We start from the raw sequence: 20354 nt of genomic DNA on the forward strand, positions 1-20354 counted from the left end.
AAATATTATATATTATGAATCAATGTATTTAATATATTTCTCTCAAGTCTTTTTCCTTGTTTTATTTTAGAGATTTTTTTGGGTCTTTTTCACTCGTCCATTTAGAAAATTTATGAAGTATTAAATATTGTTTTTTTATAATTTATGTTTTTTGTATTTAACATATTTTTACAACTTCTAATAAATTATATTTAACTACATATTTTTTAAAATATATTTTAAATAAGGGTAATTTAAAAAGTTAATATAATTTATATAAATTTTAAATTACCAACTAATTTTAACTAACTTTTTAAACTTTATATGATTTAATTACTATGAACAAATAAAAAAAAATAGAATGAGTAAATTGTAAATTAAATAAAGGAAAGAGTGCCTTCTGTTAAAATGCGAGTAAATTTTTTAGTAGGTCATTAAACTTTTGATCTTTCCACTTTGATCACTAAACTTCAATTTGCATCAATTTAGTCATTCAACTTTAATTTGATTTCATCGGGTAGTAAATCAAAATATATCGGCCCCCAAATAAATGATGTGACTCTTTATGGATAACATGGACACCTTCAATAGATTTAATAATGTGTCCGATTTTCAAACAACCATATAATCAATTAGGGGTTAAAATCCTTAATTTATTGTTCAGTGATATCAAATTAAAATTAAGCGGCTAAATTGATTCAAATTGAAGCTCGGTGATCAAAATGAAAATGAACCAAAGTTTAGATCACATAATAAAAAATTTACCCTTAATTTTTAACTAGTTCCAATTAAGGAAACCAACAATGCATTGAAATGCACATTAAATACCGAACTTTCGGGATGCATTTTAAAAATGGGTGTTAGGATTAATGAATGACGGCCACATGATGTGAATTATCATGTATTCATATAATGGCACCTGCCAACCAAACCCAACGGATAACTAAACGTGTTCTAATGGGACCATCACTTTAATAGTTTGGTCATCAATTTACATATGCATGATAAGCCAGTGAAGCAGCTAGCATGAACTTCAGTGTGTGTTGCAGTATATAAGCCTGTTAAGTCTGATAACAAAGAGAGGTTAATTTTCCATGAAGATGATCAACTTGAAGTTCATATTGGCTCTTGTTCTTCTTGTAGTTTCTTCAAATGCTAGCATGATAAATTCCGGTGAGATGACCGTGAACACGACGGCATTGCTAGTATTCGGAGATTCAACAGTCGATTCCGGCAACAATAACTGGTTGATTACGTCTTCGAAGGCGAATTTTTCGCCTTACGGTCAGAACTTTTTCGGTCATCATCCGTCAGGAAGGTTTTCTAATGGAAGACTAGCCACTGATTTTATAAGTATGATATGTTTTGTTTAGATGTGTATGTTAATTTGAAGTTTGTAAAATTTATATTAATGTGTATTTAATTCTTGGTAGATGTTAAATTATGCATGAGTGGTTAGTGAATTATGTTTGCACACATGCAGTGGAGGCTCTTGGCATCTCTAACAACATTCCAGCTTTCTTGGACCCGAGCCTTACGCCGGAGCAACTCCGGCACGGCGTTAGCTTTGCATCGGCTTCTTCCGGCTACGATGAAATGACCGCAAGTTTTTCGGTATATTAATTATTCTTATTCTTTTCTCATTCTGAAAATGGAGAGAACACATCAACTTCAATATATAGGCTTTAGTAGCATAAACATCATGTATGAATTTTCTAATTAAGTTTGCAATGAAAATTCAACCTTAATTAATGACATGTGACAGTGTTAAAAAGGAAAAAAACAAAAACATGAATTTAAAGTGAATTTTGATTCTGTGAACATATATAATTTATGGATGCAGAATGTGCTGTCATTCTCCCAAACAATTACAGTATCTGATGCACTACAAAATCCATCTTGGAAATCTCATTGGAAAAAAGAAAGCAGAAGAAACAATAAGGAATGCAATCTTTGTAGTAAGTGCAGGCACAAATGACTTCATTGCAAATTACTACCTGGAACTAAACAGATCAACACAGTTCACAGTACCTCAATATGAGAACTACTTAATCAAATCCATGTCCAAATACATCAAGGTCTTCCTTTGATTCTTTCATCATCTTTATATATTCAAATTAAAATACACAGATATGTAAATGAACTACTTCTTTTAAACTGTTGCAGACAATGCATAGGCTCGGCGGGAGCCGGTTCGCGATCGTTGGCACTCCGCCGATGGGCTGCTTGCCGGTTGTGAGAGCACTGATTAGCACTGATGGACAATGCTTCGATAAATATAACAATGTCGCAAAATCTTTCAACTCGAAGATAGTAGCACAAGTGTCTACTCTTGAGAAACTTTTGCAAGTGAGAATGGTATATTTAGATATTTACCATCCTCTGTTTGAAGCTATACATAATCCCATCAAGTTTGGTAAGTTAAATTATATATCTTGATGACCAGTAGCTACTTAGTTCAAAAGAAAAAAATTATTGATCAAAGATATATATATATATTGAAGTATTTATTTGTTAATTTTATTGATTTTGTTTATTATTTGAGAAAATTTATAGGGTTCAAAGAGACTTCCAAGGGGTGTGTTGGGTCAGGGACAATGGAAGCTGGAGAAGCTGCAAAGGGTATGAAGACATGCAAAGACCCTGCAAAATATGTTTTCTGGGACGCTGTTCATCCTACAGAGAGAATGTATAAGATTATTGCAGATGAGGCAATGAGAGACATTGTGGTGAAGTTATAATAAGCTTTTGTTATTTTGTCTCTTCATTTTTATCCAAAAATAAAGAAAAAAATAAAAAAATTTGTTAGTGTTTGTTATCTGCATTTTATTTGATACAATTCGAGAAAATTGATGTTTGTATGTATCGGGTTGATCCTTTTGTTACCATGTGAGGGATGTTCAAATTTCACCTTAAAAAATAGTAAAATCATATTATGACTTATATTGAATTAAAATCAAACAGATCACTTGTAATCGATTTAGGGTCTATTTAAATATATTTTGAAACTTTATTATAAAAAAAATAATTTTGATAAATCGAATCGCTTTTATTGTGGTTGGTTTTCAACATAGTAAATTTTTTTTTTTGTCATTGGTTTCTTTTATTATTATTATTATTGGTTATTTGTTTCAAATATATTAACTACTATGTTCAAATTAAAAAAAAAATTGTAAAAATCTCAATTGTGTGTCTCAGATATCTTATATAAAACATAATTCTGTTTATATTATTGATTTCTATATAATTTTAGAAACATTTAAAAATTATAAAAAAATGAATTATTCATTGTATGGAACTAATTTTTTAATAAAAATATTTGAAACTTATTAAAACATAAATTTATTTGAAAAACCCATCAGGACTTTGGGGATATAACCATATATTCAGTGATAACTGATAAATAATTATTTACATGTGGAAAATAATTTGTTGTCAAAGAAGGTTGGTCAAATTCAATACAAAGTTAGGTAGCTGCCTCCCTTATTTAGGAAATCTATTAAACCTCTGCTTTTCATGAACTTTGAATTCACAATAATTGATTTCCTTTTGTAAATAGGGAACCGAACTTTGGCTAAGTTTTTAAAAAAGAGAACATTGAAGACAAGAGGTTTTGTATTTGCTTGTATTTTAGTCACATATCTACTCCATTATTTACCACATGGTTTACAACTTAGGATTATAGATCATTTCTATTATTACAAAAAAATAATTAATTATTTGATATAAACATAAATGTAAAATTTTATATATATATTTTTTTAACTAATGCAAAAGGAAGAAAATAAAATACCCTGTTATATATGGATTTTTTTTAGAAAAACGGTAAGTGCTAAATTTCAGGGCATGCACACATAGGTCCAAACAACCATGGAGTTAACTTCTCTATATGAGATTTAAATTTGCGTTTCTTTTTTTAATGGGAAACCCAAAAATGGTATCACTAATTATCGATCTAAGTGGTTTTCGCTATTTTCTTCTATTGTCAAATGATATTTATAGTAAAATGATTATAACTAATTTTTTTATTAAATTTAAAATTTAAACACAATCAATCAAATCGATTTGCAAAGCCTTGGAAAGTGAAAAAATTAAGTTAATGACTTTATATCAATAATCAAATAGAGCCTCAATTGGCTTGACTTTCTCATTATTAACCATGCTGAAATGCCTCTAATATTGCTATCATTTGTCTCGTGTAACTCTGGAGAAAAGAATGCGAGGTATTTTTCACACAAAACTCTTGTAAGAGATTCAGAAAATAAATTGTAATATAAGAGATTCAAACTCAATACCTCTTAATCATAAGTCCGGGTAATTACTATTGGGATCACCCACAATTTTTTGTTTATCCATTTTTATATAAAAAAAATATTGAATGAATTAGATTGGTTAAAATGAATTTAAGCAAATTATGAAAAAGAAAACCATGCCCATAAAATAAATGCATCTAGAAGACCAAAGAACAATATTGTTGGCGGAAGGGATAGAGAAGTCCACCTACACCGCGGCACCGCCACCATCCACCCTTTGCCATTTGGGACCCACCATAACTTGTCTTTATCCTCTTGATTTCCACATAAATCAAGCAATCTCAAATATCCAATAAATAGTCCAAAGTATAAGATCTCATTGCTTACTTCATCTTTCCGTATATATATATATATATTTTAGCAATATAAATGTCACAATTCTTCATTAAATTAACAATTAAACCCAAAAAAACTAATATCACAACATATAGTTTCACGTGGGGCGGTCACTAGCAATGAAATTCACCCAAAACATCACTCATTTTATAATTTGTTAATTAAATTATTATTCTCATCAAAATAGTCCTCATATTTTTAAAATTACTTTTTTATAAGGGTATATACAAGGAATGTATTAAAATAAAAAATAAATACAAACACTAAAAAACACAAGAAACTAAACACATAAATCCACATGATATAAATCCACATGATGTAAAAGCAAAAGGGGAGAAAAAGACAAAAGACAAAAATAGAGCACAATATAACAAAATAAACACAATAAAAACAACAAATAAGAAAGATCGATCATGATAGGATGTCTATAGAACTAGATCTCCTACTCAAGTAAAAACATCAATTCTAAACTACATATTTACTGGCGAATTTGTCTCCTCAATACTAAAATCATGCACATCGAGAATTACATGCTTCGCCTGATTGCTTCAACTTTTCGTTTTATTTACAAGAGTTATATCTATCTAAAAGAAAAATACATGACTACTTTTATAAATAATTAAAATAAAAAAATAAACATTTATAATTGAAAATACATTCATTTCTGGCAAACCAAATATACCAAGAGATAGCTTTTACTGAAAGACCCCAAAACCGTGATTGTTGGATCAGTCACAAAGTTTTTCTAAAATCTCACCAATTGAATTTGAGAAATAAAAATAAAATTTAACTCAAATTTAAAAATCATAATATGAAAAATCCAAGGGCAAAAGTGGAAATATGATCGTGTTTTAATTTAACACATCAGACATCACAAATACCTTCGACTTTGGCATCCTCGACGCACACCACCTGTTCGATGAAATGCCGCACAGAGAACCAGACCAAGCTCTGCCCATGGCTCTGGCTCCATACTCCGCCCAAGAAGGCCTTCCTCTCAACGAGAATGATTCTCAGGACATGGTTCTCTTCCAGGTATTAACCGAAGCATCGGCCATGGCCGTCACCGCGCAAGCTCCACCTGTGATCTCCGCTCGCAAGTGCGCCGAGCCGGGCGGGCGCGTCGCTCGGAAGCAGTACCGCGGAGTGCGGCGACGGCCGTGGGGGAAGTTTGCTGCGGAGATTCGGGACCCGTCAAGGCACGGTGCGCGCTTGTGGCTCGGCACGTTCGAGACCGCGGAGGAGGCCGCTTTGGCGTACGATCGCGCCGCGTTTCCGACTGCGCGGCGCCAAGGCTTTGCTCAACTTCCCGCCTAGTGTTGTGATCCGTGGAGACGCACACGGCACCATGCGCGTGGACGGGGCGCGTGCTCCGGTTGGGGTCGGTGGAGATGATGGCGCCCAAAGCTCGACGAACGCTACCTGACGGTGAAGATAGACGAAATTTTTTTTTTTAATAAATAAATAAATTAATAAAAGGAATAAAATTTGGAGAGAAATATTAGTAATGTCTGTGATTAATTATAGAAAAAAAAAAGAAATCAAGTTTTTCTCCCTTTTTTAATTTTTTATGTAATAGGGTTTGCTTTCTCCTTTTGGGATTTGAATGATTTGCTTCAGAGTATATGTGCTTTTTGTGTAAATCCATTTTTGGTCCTATAATTTTCGGTTATTAAAAATAAGATTTTTTTTAATTTGTTTGGAAGAATTTAATATGCCCAGCACAATAAAAGCCCATGGCTCATGGGTAGAGAGGTGGAGGGGTTCTTCGGTGAGAATGCTATAAGTAAAAATTGTATAGCATTATTTATTGGGTCTCCAGATGAGTCATATTTTTTTAAAAGATAGTAGAGATTTATTATTGTGGGATTATGATCTATATATATTTATTTTTTTACGTCTTTTTATTAGGTTGCGTTTGTCATCTTTGTTAAAAGATAATATAAATAAATAAATGTTACAATTATATCCATTATGTGTTTTAAATTTGGGAATTCTTCTATGTATGTGCCTATATATGTACTACTTAAAGTTACCTCTTAAGATCAAAACTTTTTATTGATAAAAATACGAAAAATTAAAAAGTTAGCTGGTTGAATGAATTAATTTTTGTTAGCTTTATTATTATGTCCATAAAATTTATTTTGATTGATGTTAATTAAACGTAAAATTTAGTTAAAAAAAGGGTTTTTTAACATAGTTGCAAAATTTTAAACTTCTCTTATCCTAACCCATTTATCCTTTTTTTTTTCTTTGTTGTTGGTAAAAATACAGTTTTTTTAACTATATATATACTTTGATTTTTGAATTCAGTAAATTCATTTTCTTTTAATTTTTCACCTAAAACCATTTGTAAATAAAGTAATTTATTTACTATTAAATATGAAACATTACCTTGAACATTAATGCTAATATTTTTTATTAAAGTTGTGAAAGTAATTTTGATATACTTTATTGGAAACAAAGTGAGGGATGATAATGGAGTAGAGAATTCTCAATCTCCGTTGAGACTTAACATAAATGGAGATACCCCCATTCTTCTTTATAGATAGGGATGGAATGTGGTGGACATTGAATAAAGCATTTTTTATCTTATAAAAATCCTCACTCAATAAAATTATGTATTAGTTTTTAAAATTTTATATAATTATAAGTTAAAATTTCTATATTTTAATTTATATTGTTAAGCACATGATGGGAGTTTTTTTCAAAAGTTTCTATACAATATAGTTCGTGTTTAATTTTATAAATCCTATTCAGTTTAAATTCAATCTATACAACCAAAGAGAATCAATATTATAGATATGTATTTGTTTCTAACACGTGACTTGTCCATATATTTATACGGGGACGGGAAATAGTAAGAGCTCCCCCTCTGCTACTCCCCGTCTCCGCGCCATTATCAGTGACCAGTTACCACTCAATTAGGGTTATTATTATATTCCGCAGGAACACTGGAGCATAACAGATTCAATCACATCACAGTAATCCCAGCCGTCAAAACGCAGGTACTACTAAGCTTTCCTTTATTGGAAAGCTCCTAATTTCTTGTACCCGCGAGACATTATACCAAAGCTCAGAAACCCTCGAAGCATAAGCCCATTTCTCTGAGAAAGGAGTCAAAGCAGTCGAGCTTCTTTGTAGGAATGGCGGGCCTGCTGCTCCGCGGCCTCCGCTCCGGGGCGCGCACGGCCTTCTCCTCCTCTCTCTGCTCTTCTAGAGCTCTCTCTTTTGCCTCCCCCTTCCGTCGCTTCTCCGCCGCCCCTGCCGCGGCAGCGGCGGCGGCGTCGGCGAACGCGTTAGACCCTAGCTGCCTTCGGAACGTGGCCGTCATCGCTCATGTCGATCATGGAAAGACGACTCTCATGGACCGCCTCCTCCGCCAGTGCGGCGCTGATATTCCGCATGAACGCGCCATGGACTCCATCAGCCTTGAGCGCGAGCGTGGCATCACCATCGCCTCCAAGGTTCCTTTTTTTAAACAAATAAATCAGAAGTATATTGTTTTTCTACAGTTCGACTTTCTTTTCCATGTTTTGATTGTCGTTAGGAATTGGTAAATATTAACTCATACTGATGAAAGATTGAACTGCTAATTTATTTAGCTTGGTTATATACCACGGATCTTGAATTGTTTGCTGTCCGGCATCTTGTACTTGGATGAGTTTTTAGCTTGGCTTAACTTGCTTGTTATGGAAAACTATAGCTTTAGCATTGGTTTTTAAACTTGATTTTTGTTCCATGTGTTTTCAGGTTACTTCCATCTCATGGAAGAACAGTGAGCTTAACATGGTCGATACTCCTGGGCATGCTGATTTTGGTGGTGAGGTAAGCTGATTGATTTTTTTATAAGATCCTTGCAAGGTTTCTTTAATCTGAGTGACTAGTTGGAATGATATGATCAGTATATCTAATGTTACGTTTGTAGGTTGAGCGAGTTGTCGGAATGGTTGAGGGGGCTATCTTAGTTGTTGATGCTGGGGAAGGCCCACTTGCACAAACAAAATTTGTCCTTGCAAAAGCATTGAGATATGGGCTTCGCCCAATTCTCCTTTTGAACAAGGTTGATCGACCAGCAGGTACTATTTATTTTTTAAGTCTAAATTTTGATGTAGGATTTGATATGATATTGCAAAGGGCACACACTCATGGAATGATCACTATTTAATTTTAATTTGGTAATGCATTTACACTGTTAATGATTCAGGAAAATTCTGTCAATGTTTTCGAAATGTGGATCACATTTTTTGTGGATGGTGTAGTTCAGAAGCATTTTTTCTAAAGAAGAAAAAGAAAAAGAAAAAAGGAAAAAAAATAAAATAAAAAGCATAGTTCGAAGAAATGATGTTTAGTTAGACCATCATACTCTAACTGCAGTGTCTGCACTAGACTGGCTAGATTTTGAACACTGGTTACTGGACAGATGTCATCTTTTCAGATGTGGAGTGCACTCTATGACCCAGACTTGTTAATTATGTTTAATCTCCCTGCTCTATCTGCAGTATCTGAGGAGACATGCAATGAAGTTGAGAGCTTGGTATTTGATCTTTTTGCTAATCTTGGTGCTACAGGTGTAGTAAAAAGAGAAAATCTCAATAGTGTCCTTTTTATTAGAGAGGAATTAGTTGAGCACATTATTAAATATGACTATCAACATCGCCTTGAATTTGATTTATAGAGGAACAACTAGATTTTCCGGTTCTTTATGCATCTGCAAAAGAAGGTTGGGCTTCCTTAACATTCACAAAAGCTCCACCTGATGATGCAAGAAACATGTCAGCTTTGCTTGATGCCATCATAAAACACGTACCTCCTCCATCTGCAAGCCTTGATGCTCCTCTTCAAATGCTGGTCAGTAGCTTTTTGTGAAAATTTATATTGCAAGTATAATGCGATTTATTTCCTTTTCTGCCCTTCTACTTCAGTTAGCATTTGAGAAGGGAGGTATTTTGTATTTTAAGTAGCTTTTCTTTAGCTGTTGTCTTAATTACATTTTCTTGATCTTTCTATTTGTAGTTTGCTGTTCAAATATTGTAAGCTAAAATTTTTGCTGGGACCTCGATTGCAAATGCAAGATATTTAATGTGTATGCAACCAAGTTTTAAGTTGCAAGATAAATTTTAAATTTCACCAAATGATTGAAATTAATTTTGAAATAGTGTACCATTATTTAGATTGAGAAACTTGCTTACTTGCCCTTTCTGTATTAGCCTAATTATTTGTGTTGCTTGTAACTTTACCATTATTGGTGAAGCGGTTCCAATAAGGACTGGAACAAATTTCCTTCCATTCATTAACTGTTACATATCTTCTAGTTGAATGGTTATTGATATCATCTATTTAGAATAACCTTGTCATGTACCTAATGAAAAGGTCTCTATAAGATTTTTTTTCCTTTCCTTTTTGGTTCTTTTGAGACAAACTTTGAGATAATTATTTATAGTTTCTTACAGGTTTCTATGATGGAGCGTGACTTTTACCTTGGGCGAATTTTGACAGGACGTATATCGTCAGGAATTATTCATGTTGGAGATAAGATACATGCTCTGCGTAACACAGAAAATGGGTTTGAGAAAATTGAAGAAGGAAAGGTTTGCTATTGTTATGTATCACAGTTTTTACTTGGGTGCTCTCTATGTTTATTGATGCCTGATGATGCCACATTTGTCAGATGCTTAATGTTTAACTACGGTTAAGTCACTATATGATGTGAGTTTAATGAATCTTATAGGTGACAAAACTTATGAAAAAGAAGGGGACAAATATGGTCATGATTGATAGTGCAGGTGCTGGTGATATAATTTCATTGGCTGGATTAGCAATGCCATCAATTGGTCACACTGTTGCGAATGTTGAGGTAAAATCTTAATTTTACTTGTCTTTGGTGACAATTTCTTTATGATATTCATGTTTGATATCTAATGTGATTTTATGTTATTTGACCATGAGATGGTGAAGAAGATGTGCATTGTGCTGTTGATTTGATAATGATTACATAATCCTGTTCCTACTAGCATAGAATGATATGTAATAGAATGCTACTTCACAGAGTATTCTAGCAAGTATACCCTTTAGAGAATATTTTCTTTTATATAAGATTTCTTAGGTGCTTTCCAACGTGATTTCTTACAATCCACTTGTTACATGTCAAATCTTCCAACAAAAACTTCCTTAAAAATATTTTTCACCGTGATTAATCTCTGTGTTATGTGATTTTCTTTTGTTCACCCTAAGTGAGGAACTCCTAAGTGGCAGCTTGAACATTCAGTAAATACTAGAGGATTTTAGGTCTTGTGCTCATCCTTTTTCACTGATATGTTAATAAATCAACAGAACATCCTCTATGAGGTCCATTTGATGCTTGTTCCATATCCTTGAAATGTTCTTCTGCAAAATGTCTGTGTTTCCACATGGCATATCTCATTACCTTTTTATATGCTCGGCTTCACTCTTATATACTGCTCTTTTCTTCCAGGTGGAAGTGAATCACGAACTTTGCTACTTGACTGATTTGTTTGTTTTTGGTTAAGGCATATACTGGAATGCAAGATTTATATATGTTATAATGGCTGAGCTCTATTCCTTGTGATTATTTAGATGCTAATAAGTTTGCTTTACTCAAATTTGTAACTGTCCTAATCTTGCCATACTACTGAGTCAACCTGCAAAATGCTTGTCCCATCAGGTTATGGCTGCACTGCCGACTGTTGAGTTAGATCCCCCTACAATTTCCATGACCTTTGGTGTCAATGATTCTCCATTGGCTGGGCGTGATGGAACTCATGTAAGTTTGCGAATATGTTTTCAGTGTGTTTATTTTGTTTTGGAACTGGTTATTTTCATTTTATATTTTCACCACATAACCTTTCTCTTATTTAAGATGGAATTGATGGTTGTTAAATTCTATGTGTACCTGACGATTGTTAACTCTCAACGAAAGCACCAATATTGTGCACATAAGGGTGGGATCCACATCCCAAAAGACCGGTCCAATGGTGAGGGTTAGCCCCACCCTTATATGCACATGGCCACCCTTTCGATTAAGCCGATGTGGGACTATACATGGGTTCATTACATGCATCTCTTGCCTTAAGATGCTCATTTAGTTTTACTTTATGATTCTCTTTGTGGTTGTTTCCTGGAAAATGAAGGAGCAATTGCTGTTTTTTTTTTTTTTCATTTTAAATTAAGTGAAAATTGTGAAATGATTTTTTGAATTATTTTATTACTACATAAAAAAAAAAATTAAAAATAGGAATTGCCCATAATGATTTTGACTGTTCTTTGAATTCCAAAATTTTCATCACCTTCAATTTAAGGTTTACGTGAGGAGTTTTTTCCCCTTTGTTTTTGCAAAAAAGAGAAACTCTTGTGGATTTTCTTCTTACATCTGAATGGATAACTTCATGCTGTTTTGTAGTCTGGTTGTCTATTCAAAATTTAGAAGCAAAAATTCTCTTTATTGTACAATATTTATGTTCTGATGACACTAAACAATTGCGAAGTGTTGCTGTTTAGGTGCTTAGTGGCCAGAGGAGGGTCAGTGGCATGTATTGCTTTGTAATATGTGTTTTGTGCATGTTAATGTCAGTCATTTTATCATGTTACTTTTGGATTGTTTGGTATGCTGCAAAATTGACCAGAAATCATGAATTTATTAGTTGACTGGGGGGAAGATAGGTGATCGACTAATGGCAGAAGCTGAAACAAATCTTGCTATCAATGTGCTTCCTGGACCACTATCAGATTCATATGAAGTTCAAGGGAGGGGCGAGCTCCAGTTAGGTTTGACATAAGTACCTTGTCTTAAATTTCCATCTTGTGTTTTTCTTATATGGCTTTCCGGAAGCTTCTTGATGATCCTTTCTAGGCTTTCATGGTTGCTTTAATATTTTCAACACTGACCTCATTACCATTCTATTTAGATCTACTAGCAGGTGTTTGGACTGGACCACTAGTTTCAGGAGTCCTAACCTTAGGCAGTTACACCCCACTTATATTATTTCTTTTGTGAACCTACAGGTATCTTAATTGAAAACATGAGACGTGAGGGTTTTGAACTTTCTGTTTCACCTCCGAGAGTAATGTAAGTCTTCTGTCACATTAATGACCAGTTTTGGATAAGTGACAATTTTTGCCTTGCAATATTCTGTCATTTTTCTTATTCCCCAGCTGAATTTCAATTTCCTGTTTGTACACCATGCTTTTCTGTGTTGTCTCATAAAATCTCATATAGGCTTGCTGGCTTCATAGTTTCATAGATCTACACAGATTAGGTAAGAATTATTGGAAGTTTAGCTTCAAAGGAGCTCTTTATTATTTTCTAAACACCATAAGTGATAAAAATCAATTAAACAATAAAGTTTTCAAATCAAGGTTTCAGAATTAGGATTAGGGCTCCCTAGTTTTGTTAATGTTTTGCCTGCTTCTCTTATTGCAGTCTGGTTTTGGTTGACTTCATATACTAATTGTGAAAAAATAGCTGCAAAATCAAAAGATAAGAGCACCTGTTAAATAGGTTTTAACTGTATCTGTATGAAGGCTGCTTTAAGATGTTATATGACTAATAGCATTTAACTATACCTTCACCAGTGTTGATGTACTTGGGCCCTTATTCCATGACAATGCCATTAAGTTTTCAAAATTTCTTGCATTATGGTGATAAGATGTAGCTTTTCCCTGATCCATGATTTAATGGTTAGAACCTGAGAGATGGTTTCAATTGAACAGATGGTGAAATTAGGAAGGTGTTGTGAGACAATCAGGAAGGAAACAAAGCGAAGAAAGGGCTGCATAGGTTGAAAATAGGCTTGAAAACATCCTGAAAGGGATTTAGATTCAATGAGGATGACCTGTAAGCCTGGAAATGAATTTCACTTATGCGTGCAACCTTTTGGTTTCACTGCAATTGTTTCCTTAAAGCAAATCATGTGACTCAGAGGCCTATAAAATATAAAAATGCAAAAATAATACAAAATAAAACTAAGCAATTCTTATTACCATTAAACTATGTCTTTTATAAAAATTTAGTGGAGAGAAGCAAGACCTCACATTAAATTTGTACTTATTATCTTAATGACAGGCATGACAATTTTTTGCTCAATAATGCGTCATTTGCTTTGGGCATCTCCATCTTCAACTCTGAGAATACCATATTTCTGTTAATTTTTATGTATGTCTATATGTTTATGTTGTTGTTGTTGTTTAAGCGAATCCATAATGCATGAAGGAAAAAAAAATTCTATATTTACCAGTACTTTGTTCTTATTTTCATGTGTAATATCTTTTCATTGAAAGATTTTGTTGCTTGTGATGTTTATTCTAATCTCGAATCTAATTTCATTTCCTTGGCATCAGGTATAAAATTGAGAAGGGTGAAAAACTGGAGCCTATTGAAGAAGTGACGATTGAGGTGCTCTTTGGTATAGGGATAGATGTCAACACAACTGATTTTTTAAATGATTATTTGTTACATAATTGTTTTGAATATCAGGTGAATGAAGAGCATGTGGGTCTTGTCATGGAAGCCCTTTCGCATAGAAAGGCTGAAGTCACTGACATGGGTCCTGTTCCGGGGAGTATTGGCAGGACAAGGATGTCTTTGACCTGCCCCTCAAGGTTGGTACTATAATTATCTATTTTTGGGTTATGCTTATCCATCATTACTGTTTTACGAACTAAATGATTGGTCTTTCTTGTTTATATATTTTTATACTTATATAGAAACTCATGCATTTCTCCTTCTTGACGGTCTAGTTTTTGATTTATTTATGAAAACTTGTGTATTTTCGCATGTTCAGTTTGTTATGTTGTTGGTATGCATATTTTGTTACTTCCTGAAAGCAAATGCATATGGCTGAAACTGCAGCATGAAGTAAATAGTTTGAAGTAGAACCTCTTGATGGTAATAAGATATTTTCATTTATAGCTGAGACTCCTCAGAACATCAATCTGAAAGCTAGTTATAGAGTTGCATTTATGAATCATTGAAAACAGCTTCTTTGTTCATCTTGTGATAATGGAAGAACTTGCTTGATTACAAACAGTTCAAATTTGTTGATAAAATAGGCCCCAATTATAACAATTGAACTACTCTTACAAGCTAAAAATATAGAACTTCACTTTTGTGGGAAGTGAAATTCATGTGGCCACATAGCTTCTAATTTTTAGTTTTCTTCCTGGATGGCATTGTCAGATGTTTTAAACTTGAGATTTTTGTATCAAAACCTTTTTATAAAATTTGAAGCTCCTTAAGATTATTTTTTTCAATTGATCAGATCCTTGATATGCTAGGCACATAAATTTTTTTTTTTTCAAACTGCTGAAGAAAAAAAGAGAAGAGAAGAAAACAAAACAAAAGGAAACTATTTAATCATGCTCCTATCACTAAGATCTTAAATTGCATTTATAGATCATCTTACTTGAAAAGACGGTTCCATTGAACAGATAAAACATGAAAGTAGCAATGCGTTTCTTGCATCTGTTTCTTTGCCTTGTCTGAAACCTTCTATGACAAATATTTATATGTTCCATATTGTTTGGATTCTCTTATTATCTTGGACTATATGCTGACATGGTGGACTTGTTCTAATGAAGTTCATTTATTTACTTATGATTATATAATTTTAAGAAGTGGTTTGCATTTATACCTGTTCAGCCTGCTGCATTGTTACAGATAGGTGTTACAGATAGGCATTTACTTGCCCGTGACTTGTTATAGATCTATTATAGCTCTATCCGCTATATTTTTCATCTGATGTGTGCACATTCCATTTTATTTTCCTTTGATTTTACCTTTGTGATACTGCAGATGTCATAGTAATTTTTAGTCATGTTAGTGATGGAGATCATTTTTGGATCTCGATTTTGCTTAGTCTGTAATATTTCTTAGCTGACCTCAACCACAATTTCAAATGCTTTTGCAGAGGCCTAGTTGGATATAGAAGTGTTTTCAGTAGTGATACACGTGGGACCGGATTTATGCACCGGGCTTTCTTAAGTATGTATATTCTCTTTATGAAGTCCTTCAAACTTGGGAAATTCTTCAGGCAGGATTGCCATTTCTCTATTGATTTTCATAATTTTGCAAATTTTGATTTAATAAGATAGCTAAATAATGACCTCAAGAATAGTTAGTTTTGAATACCTCCTCTAGTGAAAAATGATTTACTTATATGTGAAATATATTTATGTACATAATTATGTAGCTCGGCAGTATAATTTTGTTTCTTTTGATGCGGATAGTAAAACCCTATCACTTTATCGCCCCTTTATCAAGCTTTCTAGGATGACTCTGTTTCGCACCTGTATTCTTTTCTGAGCTGACTCCCTGTGATTGCAATGCCTGAATATTATATGCAGAAGGAACATTGGAGGATGCGCAAGACATTTGTGATGCATAGTCAAATTGTTTTTTCTTAGGAAAAATTATAATGTATCTATAAAGAAAGCTAAGTAGCCCTCTGATATAAGATATGTACTGGGATCTATAATTTTTTTTTTCCTGTTTTAGGCAGTAGATATTTTTTCTAATTTTTATGGTAATGACATAAAACCTCTACTGCTGATTGGATAGCTTATAGGACAACTCATACTGTGCAAGTTTAAGATAATTGTATTTGAAGCTATTTGTGCACCTAGCAGACATATCTCTTCATTTTGATTCCAATGGAAGCTTTTCTAATTCATCTTGAATGGTAGAAGAGAATCATTGAAAGCTTCAAAATATGGCAATCAAAAGTGGATAAAAAACTGGTTAGTATTATTATAAAGCTGCCCGCATTCAATTTGAATTAGAAGTACTAAAATTGTCATCAATAAGGAAGATCTATTCCTTATGGTACCATAATAATAACCTATTTACTCCCTGACATCTGCAAATGATTAGGAATGAGTCAAGTCTGAATAACAGTGCATTTTTTAGTAAATCCTGTTTGCCTAAGTATTTCCTTGCTGTGTATAAGGAAAAGGAAAAGGAAATTAGACAATATAACTAGCCGTCCACTATGATGGTGTGCAATTTATCATAAATTCTAGGTAAGTTCACTTAAATGCATTCATGTGTTATAAGAGGAAAAAAGAATTTTATATATTTATGTAATGAATTAAAAGGTTACAACATGTGAAAGCAGGGCAGTTGAGATAGTCTATGCCTTCGGAACTTGCCTTGGACATGGATAAGTGGTGTGCTTTCACTTGTTTTACTGAAAACTTGCTTAACATAATATTATCCTGGTGGACTCATAATATAGTGAAGTGAGTGCACTTAAACTTCTCCTAACAATGAGAACCAATATATTAAATAGTTGTTTTTGCTCATTAAAAATTTAGAGGAGAGGATGCAGGAGGATCAAATCTAGAGACCAAGATAGAAGTGCTTGGTTTAGATGCCTTTTTCTGGATATGACAGTGTATATAATGTGATAAATCTTAATTGTTTGGCTATTGAAATTGTAAATTATCTTTTTAATCAGTTGAAAGTTTTCACCTGAATGTCTTTTTGGAGAACTACGGAATTGTGGTTAATGAGAATCAGGCATTAACTTATATTATTCTATGGACTTGCGGAATCACCGCTTGTGTGAGTTTTACTTATGATGGTCTTATTATTAATCTGATTCTGTATATTGGTTGCAGTGTATGCAAAGCATCGAGGTTCTCTTGGAAACGTTAGAAAAGGTGTACTGGTATGTCATTTATCCCCTAGGTACTTGCGTATCTAATAAATGGTATTAGCTTTAAATCTTTGTGCCATTGAAGAAGTTAATTTGGATATTCTTGAAGAGTCTAAAATTTCTAATTTAATGTTGTGTTTAATGGAAAAATCATGTGAGTCTGCTCTTTCACTTTTCTCTGTTGTGTCTTTCTGTATCTCTCTTGTATTATTTTGTATATTCAAAGGTATCTGATGGGTATTTTAGGATCCACAGAATTACCTACTCTGCACTTTTCTTTGGTGCTGGTCCCTTTGTGCTGCTTTTGTCATGTTTATCCTATCATTCCAAATGTACCTATGTAAATGATGGGTAATTCTATTGTCACTTTTTGCATATCAAGACCTTAGAAATGTTGCATCTTCTTGATTATTGCAACTGAGGCATAAGTTTAATTTTCTCTTTTTTTATTAAAAATTGATGAAAGAAAATTTCACGGCAATGTTCCTGATCTATTTCAGGCAGCAGCATATGGAAGTAAGAGTGCTATCTTGAAAATGTCAACCGTGATATCTTATGTAAATTTAGCAAATAAAATACTTCTGTTTTGGTATGTCATCACTGTTATGCTTGAAAATATTGATGAATGTCTAGGTCATAGAACTTGTGAATGTAACTAGAGACTCTAGTTTACATGGTTAGCATGCTGACTTGCTGTAATCAAAATTTTTTCATTGTGTGTTATGCTAGGCATTCAGTAGAAACAACTTGGCATTTTTACATTTATGTTTGTAGTTTTAATTTTTATTTACTCTGGTTTTTATCTTTTTATTGTTCTTAGATTTCATCTTCTAAATGAATGATAAGCACTGTCTGCATAAATCTGACCGCCTTTCAATAGTTGATGTCTTCATTTCTGATTGCAACTCATGAATTCTCTTGAATGTTTTCTTGAACAGATATCAGTAGGGCATGGTCTTATCACTGCACATGCACTCATGAGCTTAGAAGCTCGTGGGACACTATTTGTGGCGCCAGGGATGGAGGTTCATTTTCTGAACTTCACTTTTTCTGCTTTTAGTTTGTTTTCACCATATATCTAGCATAAATTGGCATCTTATTTTATTTCTTCTATGCAGACATATGATGGCATGATTGTTGGTGAACACTCTCGCGATTCTGATCTTGATGTAAGAGGGAAGGCTTGGGGCTATTGACATGATTATTTTATGTTTTCATCTTTGTATATTCATAAATTTTTTCACTTGATAATTTTATCTAGGTCAATCCTGTAAGAACCAAGGAACTGACAAACATTCGTGCTCCTGGTAAAGATGAGAATGTGCGCCTATCTCCTCCTCGATTGGTATGTTTCATTCGTACATTTGCTCATCTTTTATAAAAATGTCCTGATTTTCCCCATGCTTTCTATTTTTCTGAAGGCAATCATAGTTTCATCACTAAGAATAGTCATGCACCATGGCATCTGTTTCTCTTGAGCACATGGCTATCTATTTTCTAGTCTTAACCCCTCTAATTGCTTCCATGACTTTTCTGATTACCAAGTTTAATTGATCTGATTAGATGTTACTGTTGGCATTTTTTTTTTCTATTGAACACAAGGCTATTTATTATCTAGTCTCAGTCTCAGACCCCTCAAATTGCTTCCATGAATTTACCAATTACCAAGTTTAACTGATCTAATTTGATGTTACTCTGACTCCCTCACATTCCTCTGATTGGCCATTGAATTTGAAGCAAGAACTCCTTTCATTGACCGTAAGAGGAGCAACGTGACAATCTTTATGAAAGTTTTTTTGTTGGCTGTATTATTTTCATTTTGTTGAATTATTCCAATTACATTGCTGTCATATATGATTTTTGCCTGCCTTCTTGTCTTCCTTGAATCATTTAACCATTCCATGCATTTCTCAGAATGTCTTAAACCTCGAGCCTCTGTTCTTGTTCACTTTGCCATTCAAAGCATGCATAATAGTTATACTTATCCAAAATGCCGGACATCCAATTAGGTTGGAATGCACAAATGGCAGTTTGGTAGTTCTACAAATCTCATTTATTTATTTTTCAAAAGGATTTCTTATAATTAACATTTTAAAATATTTCTGCCCATAACTGAACTGTCTTTGAACATGCTATGCAGATGTCCCTAGAAGAGGCCATTGGATATGTTGCTTCAGATGAACTTATTGAGGTAAGTCCATGAAGAATCAACTCGGGGAATTTATATTGATAATTTTTAATTTAATGCCATAATAATCAAATATCCATGTTTACTCTAGGTTACCCCTAAAGCTGTGAGGTTGAGAAAACGGTACCTTGACGTTAATAAAAGGAAGATGATGAGAAACAGGCCTAAAGAGTAAAAACTCACTGCCGGGTCAGTTTTGTAGTCTTTTACCAATGAAACAAGCAAGCATCGATAGATCGGTTCTATTTTATTATTGTTTTTTTATTATTAAAAATTTTCATACAAGAGGAGTATCTATAATGGCACCATGTGACACAAAATGTAGCAATATTGTGCGACGTAATCAACAAGAGCTGCAATTATTTTCTAGTTGATATTTATCGAGGCATTATAAAAGGAAAGGGAGTAATAATAAGTTACATGATATCTCTGTATCACGTTTAAGTGAAGGACTCTAAATCAGAGGCTATTTGTTTTGAATGTTTATTGATCTTGCAACCTTTTGCTGTTCTTGATAGTTGATGCTTTTTGACCAATCTCTGTTGTGTTAATTATTATTCTTATATTTGTGTTTTTGTTATTATGTCTATAAAATAGCTAAGTTTGCACCTCTCCAAAATTTTTGAACATTTTTGGCAGTGTTATGTTAATGTTGTTGATGATGTTGATGATGTTGATGATATGATATTAGTCACAAATGAAAGCATGTTTATAAACTAAATGGTTGTTTTAAGAAAATTATGTTTTTATGTAACTGTTTGAGAAAGCCTTATCTTCAAAATCGAGCAGAAAAGTAGAAACTAAAAACTTTTTGGGAATGTTTATTTATTTATTTATTATTTTCCAATGTAATTAGTTTGTCAT

At 33.3% G+C, this 20354-nt stretch overlaps 2 protein-coding genes and 1 pseudogene across 2 annotated transcripts; all 3 read left to right on the forward strand.

Annotated features, from left to right (window-relative positions):
• The first annotated feature begins 1010 nt into the window (after positions 1-1010).
• LOC120256058 (GDSL esterase/lipase At5g45950) lies at positions 1011-2844 on the forward strand. The gene is given in 6 exon segments (XM_039263822.1): positions 1011-1332; positions 1463-1593; positions 1823-1840; positions 1842-2057; positions 2146-2395; positions 2536-2844. Coding segments are annotated over 6 exon segments (1059 nt in total). The 5' UTR covers positions 1011-1073; the 3' UTR covers positions 2721-2844.
• A 2561-nt stretch (positions 2845-5405) lies between these two features.
• LOC120256059 lies at positions 5406-6252 on the forward strand (annotated as a pseudogene).
• A 1522-nt stretch (positions 6253-7774) lies between these two features.
• Positions 7775-20026, forward strand: LOC120256071 (50S ribosomal subunit assembly factor BipA). The gene is made up of 19 exons (XM_039263837.1): positions 7775-8095; positions 8382-8456; positions 8557-8707; positions 9131-9199; positions 9307-9479; positions 10082-10219; positions 10360-10485; positions 11314-11412; positions 12290-12413; positions 12651-12714; positions 13986-14040; positions 14122-14246; positions 15554-15627; positions 17265-17314; positions 18241-18327; positions 18421-18471; positions 18564-18647; positions 19443-19493; positions 19582-20026. Exons 1-19 carry the CDS (start codon positions 7775-7777, stop codon positions 19663-19665), a joined length of 2001 nt encoding a protein of 666 aa, XP_039119771.1. The 3' UTR covers positions 19666-20026.
• The last annotated feature ends 328 nt before the right edge of the window (positions 20027-20354 follow it).

The sequence above is a fragment of the Dioscorea cayenensis genome, unplaced genomic scaffold (genome assembly GCF_009730915.1).
Source record: "Dioscorea cayenensis subsp. rotundata cultivar TDr96_F1 unplaced genomic scaffold, TDr96_F1_v2_PseudoChromosome.rev07_lg8_w22 25.fasta BLBR01001280.1, whole genome shotgun sequence".
NCBI lineage: Eukaryota > Viridiplantae > Streptophyta > Magnoliopsida > Dioscoreales > Dioscoreaceae > Dioscorea > Dioscorea cayenensis.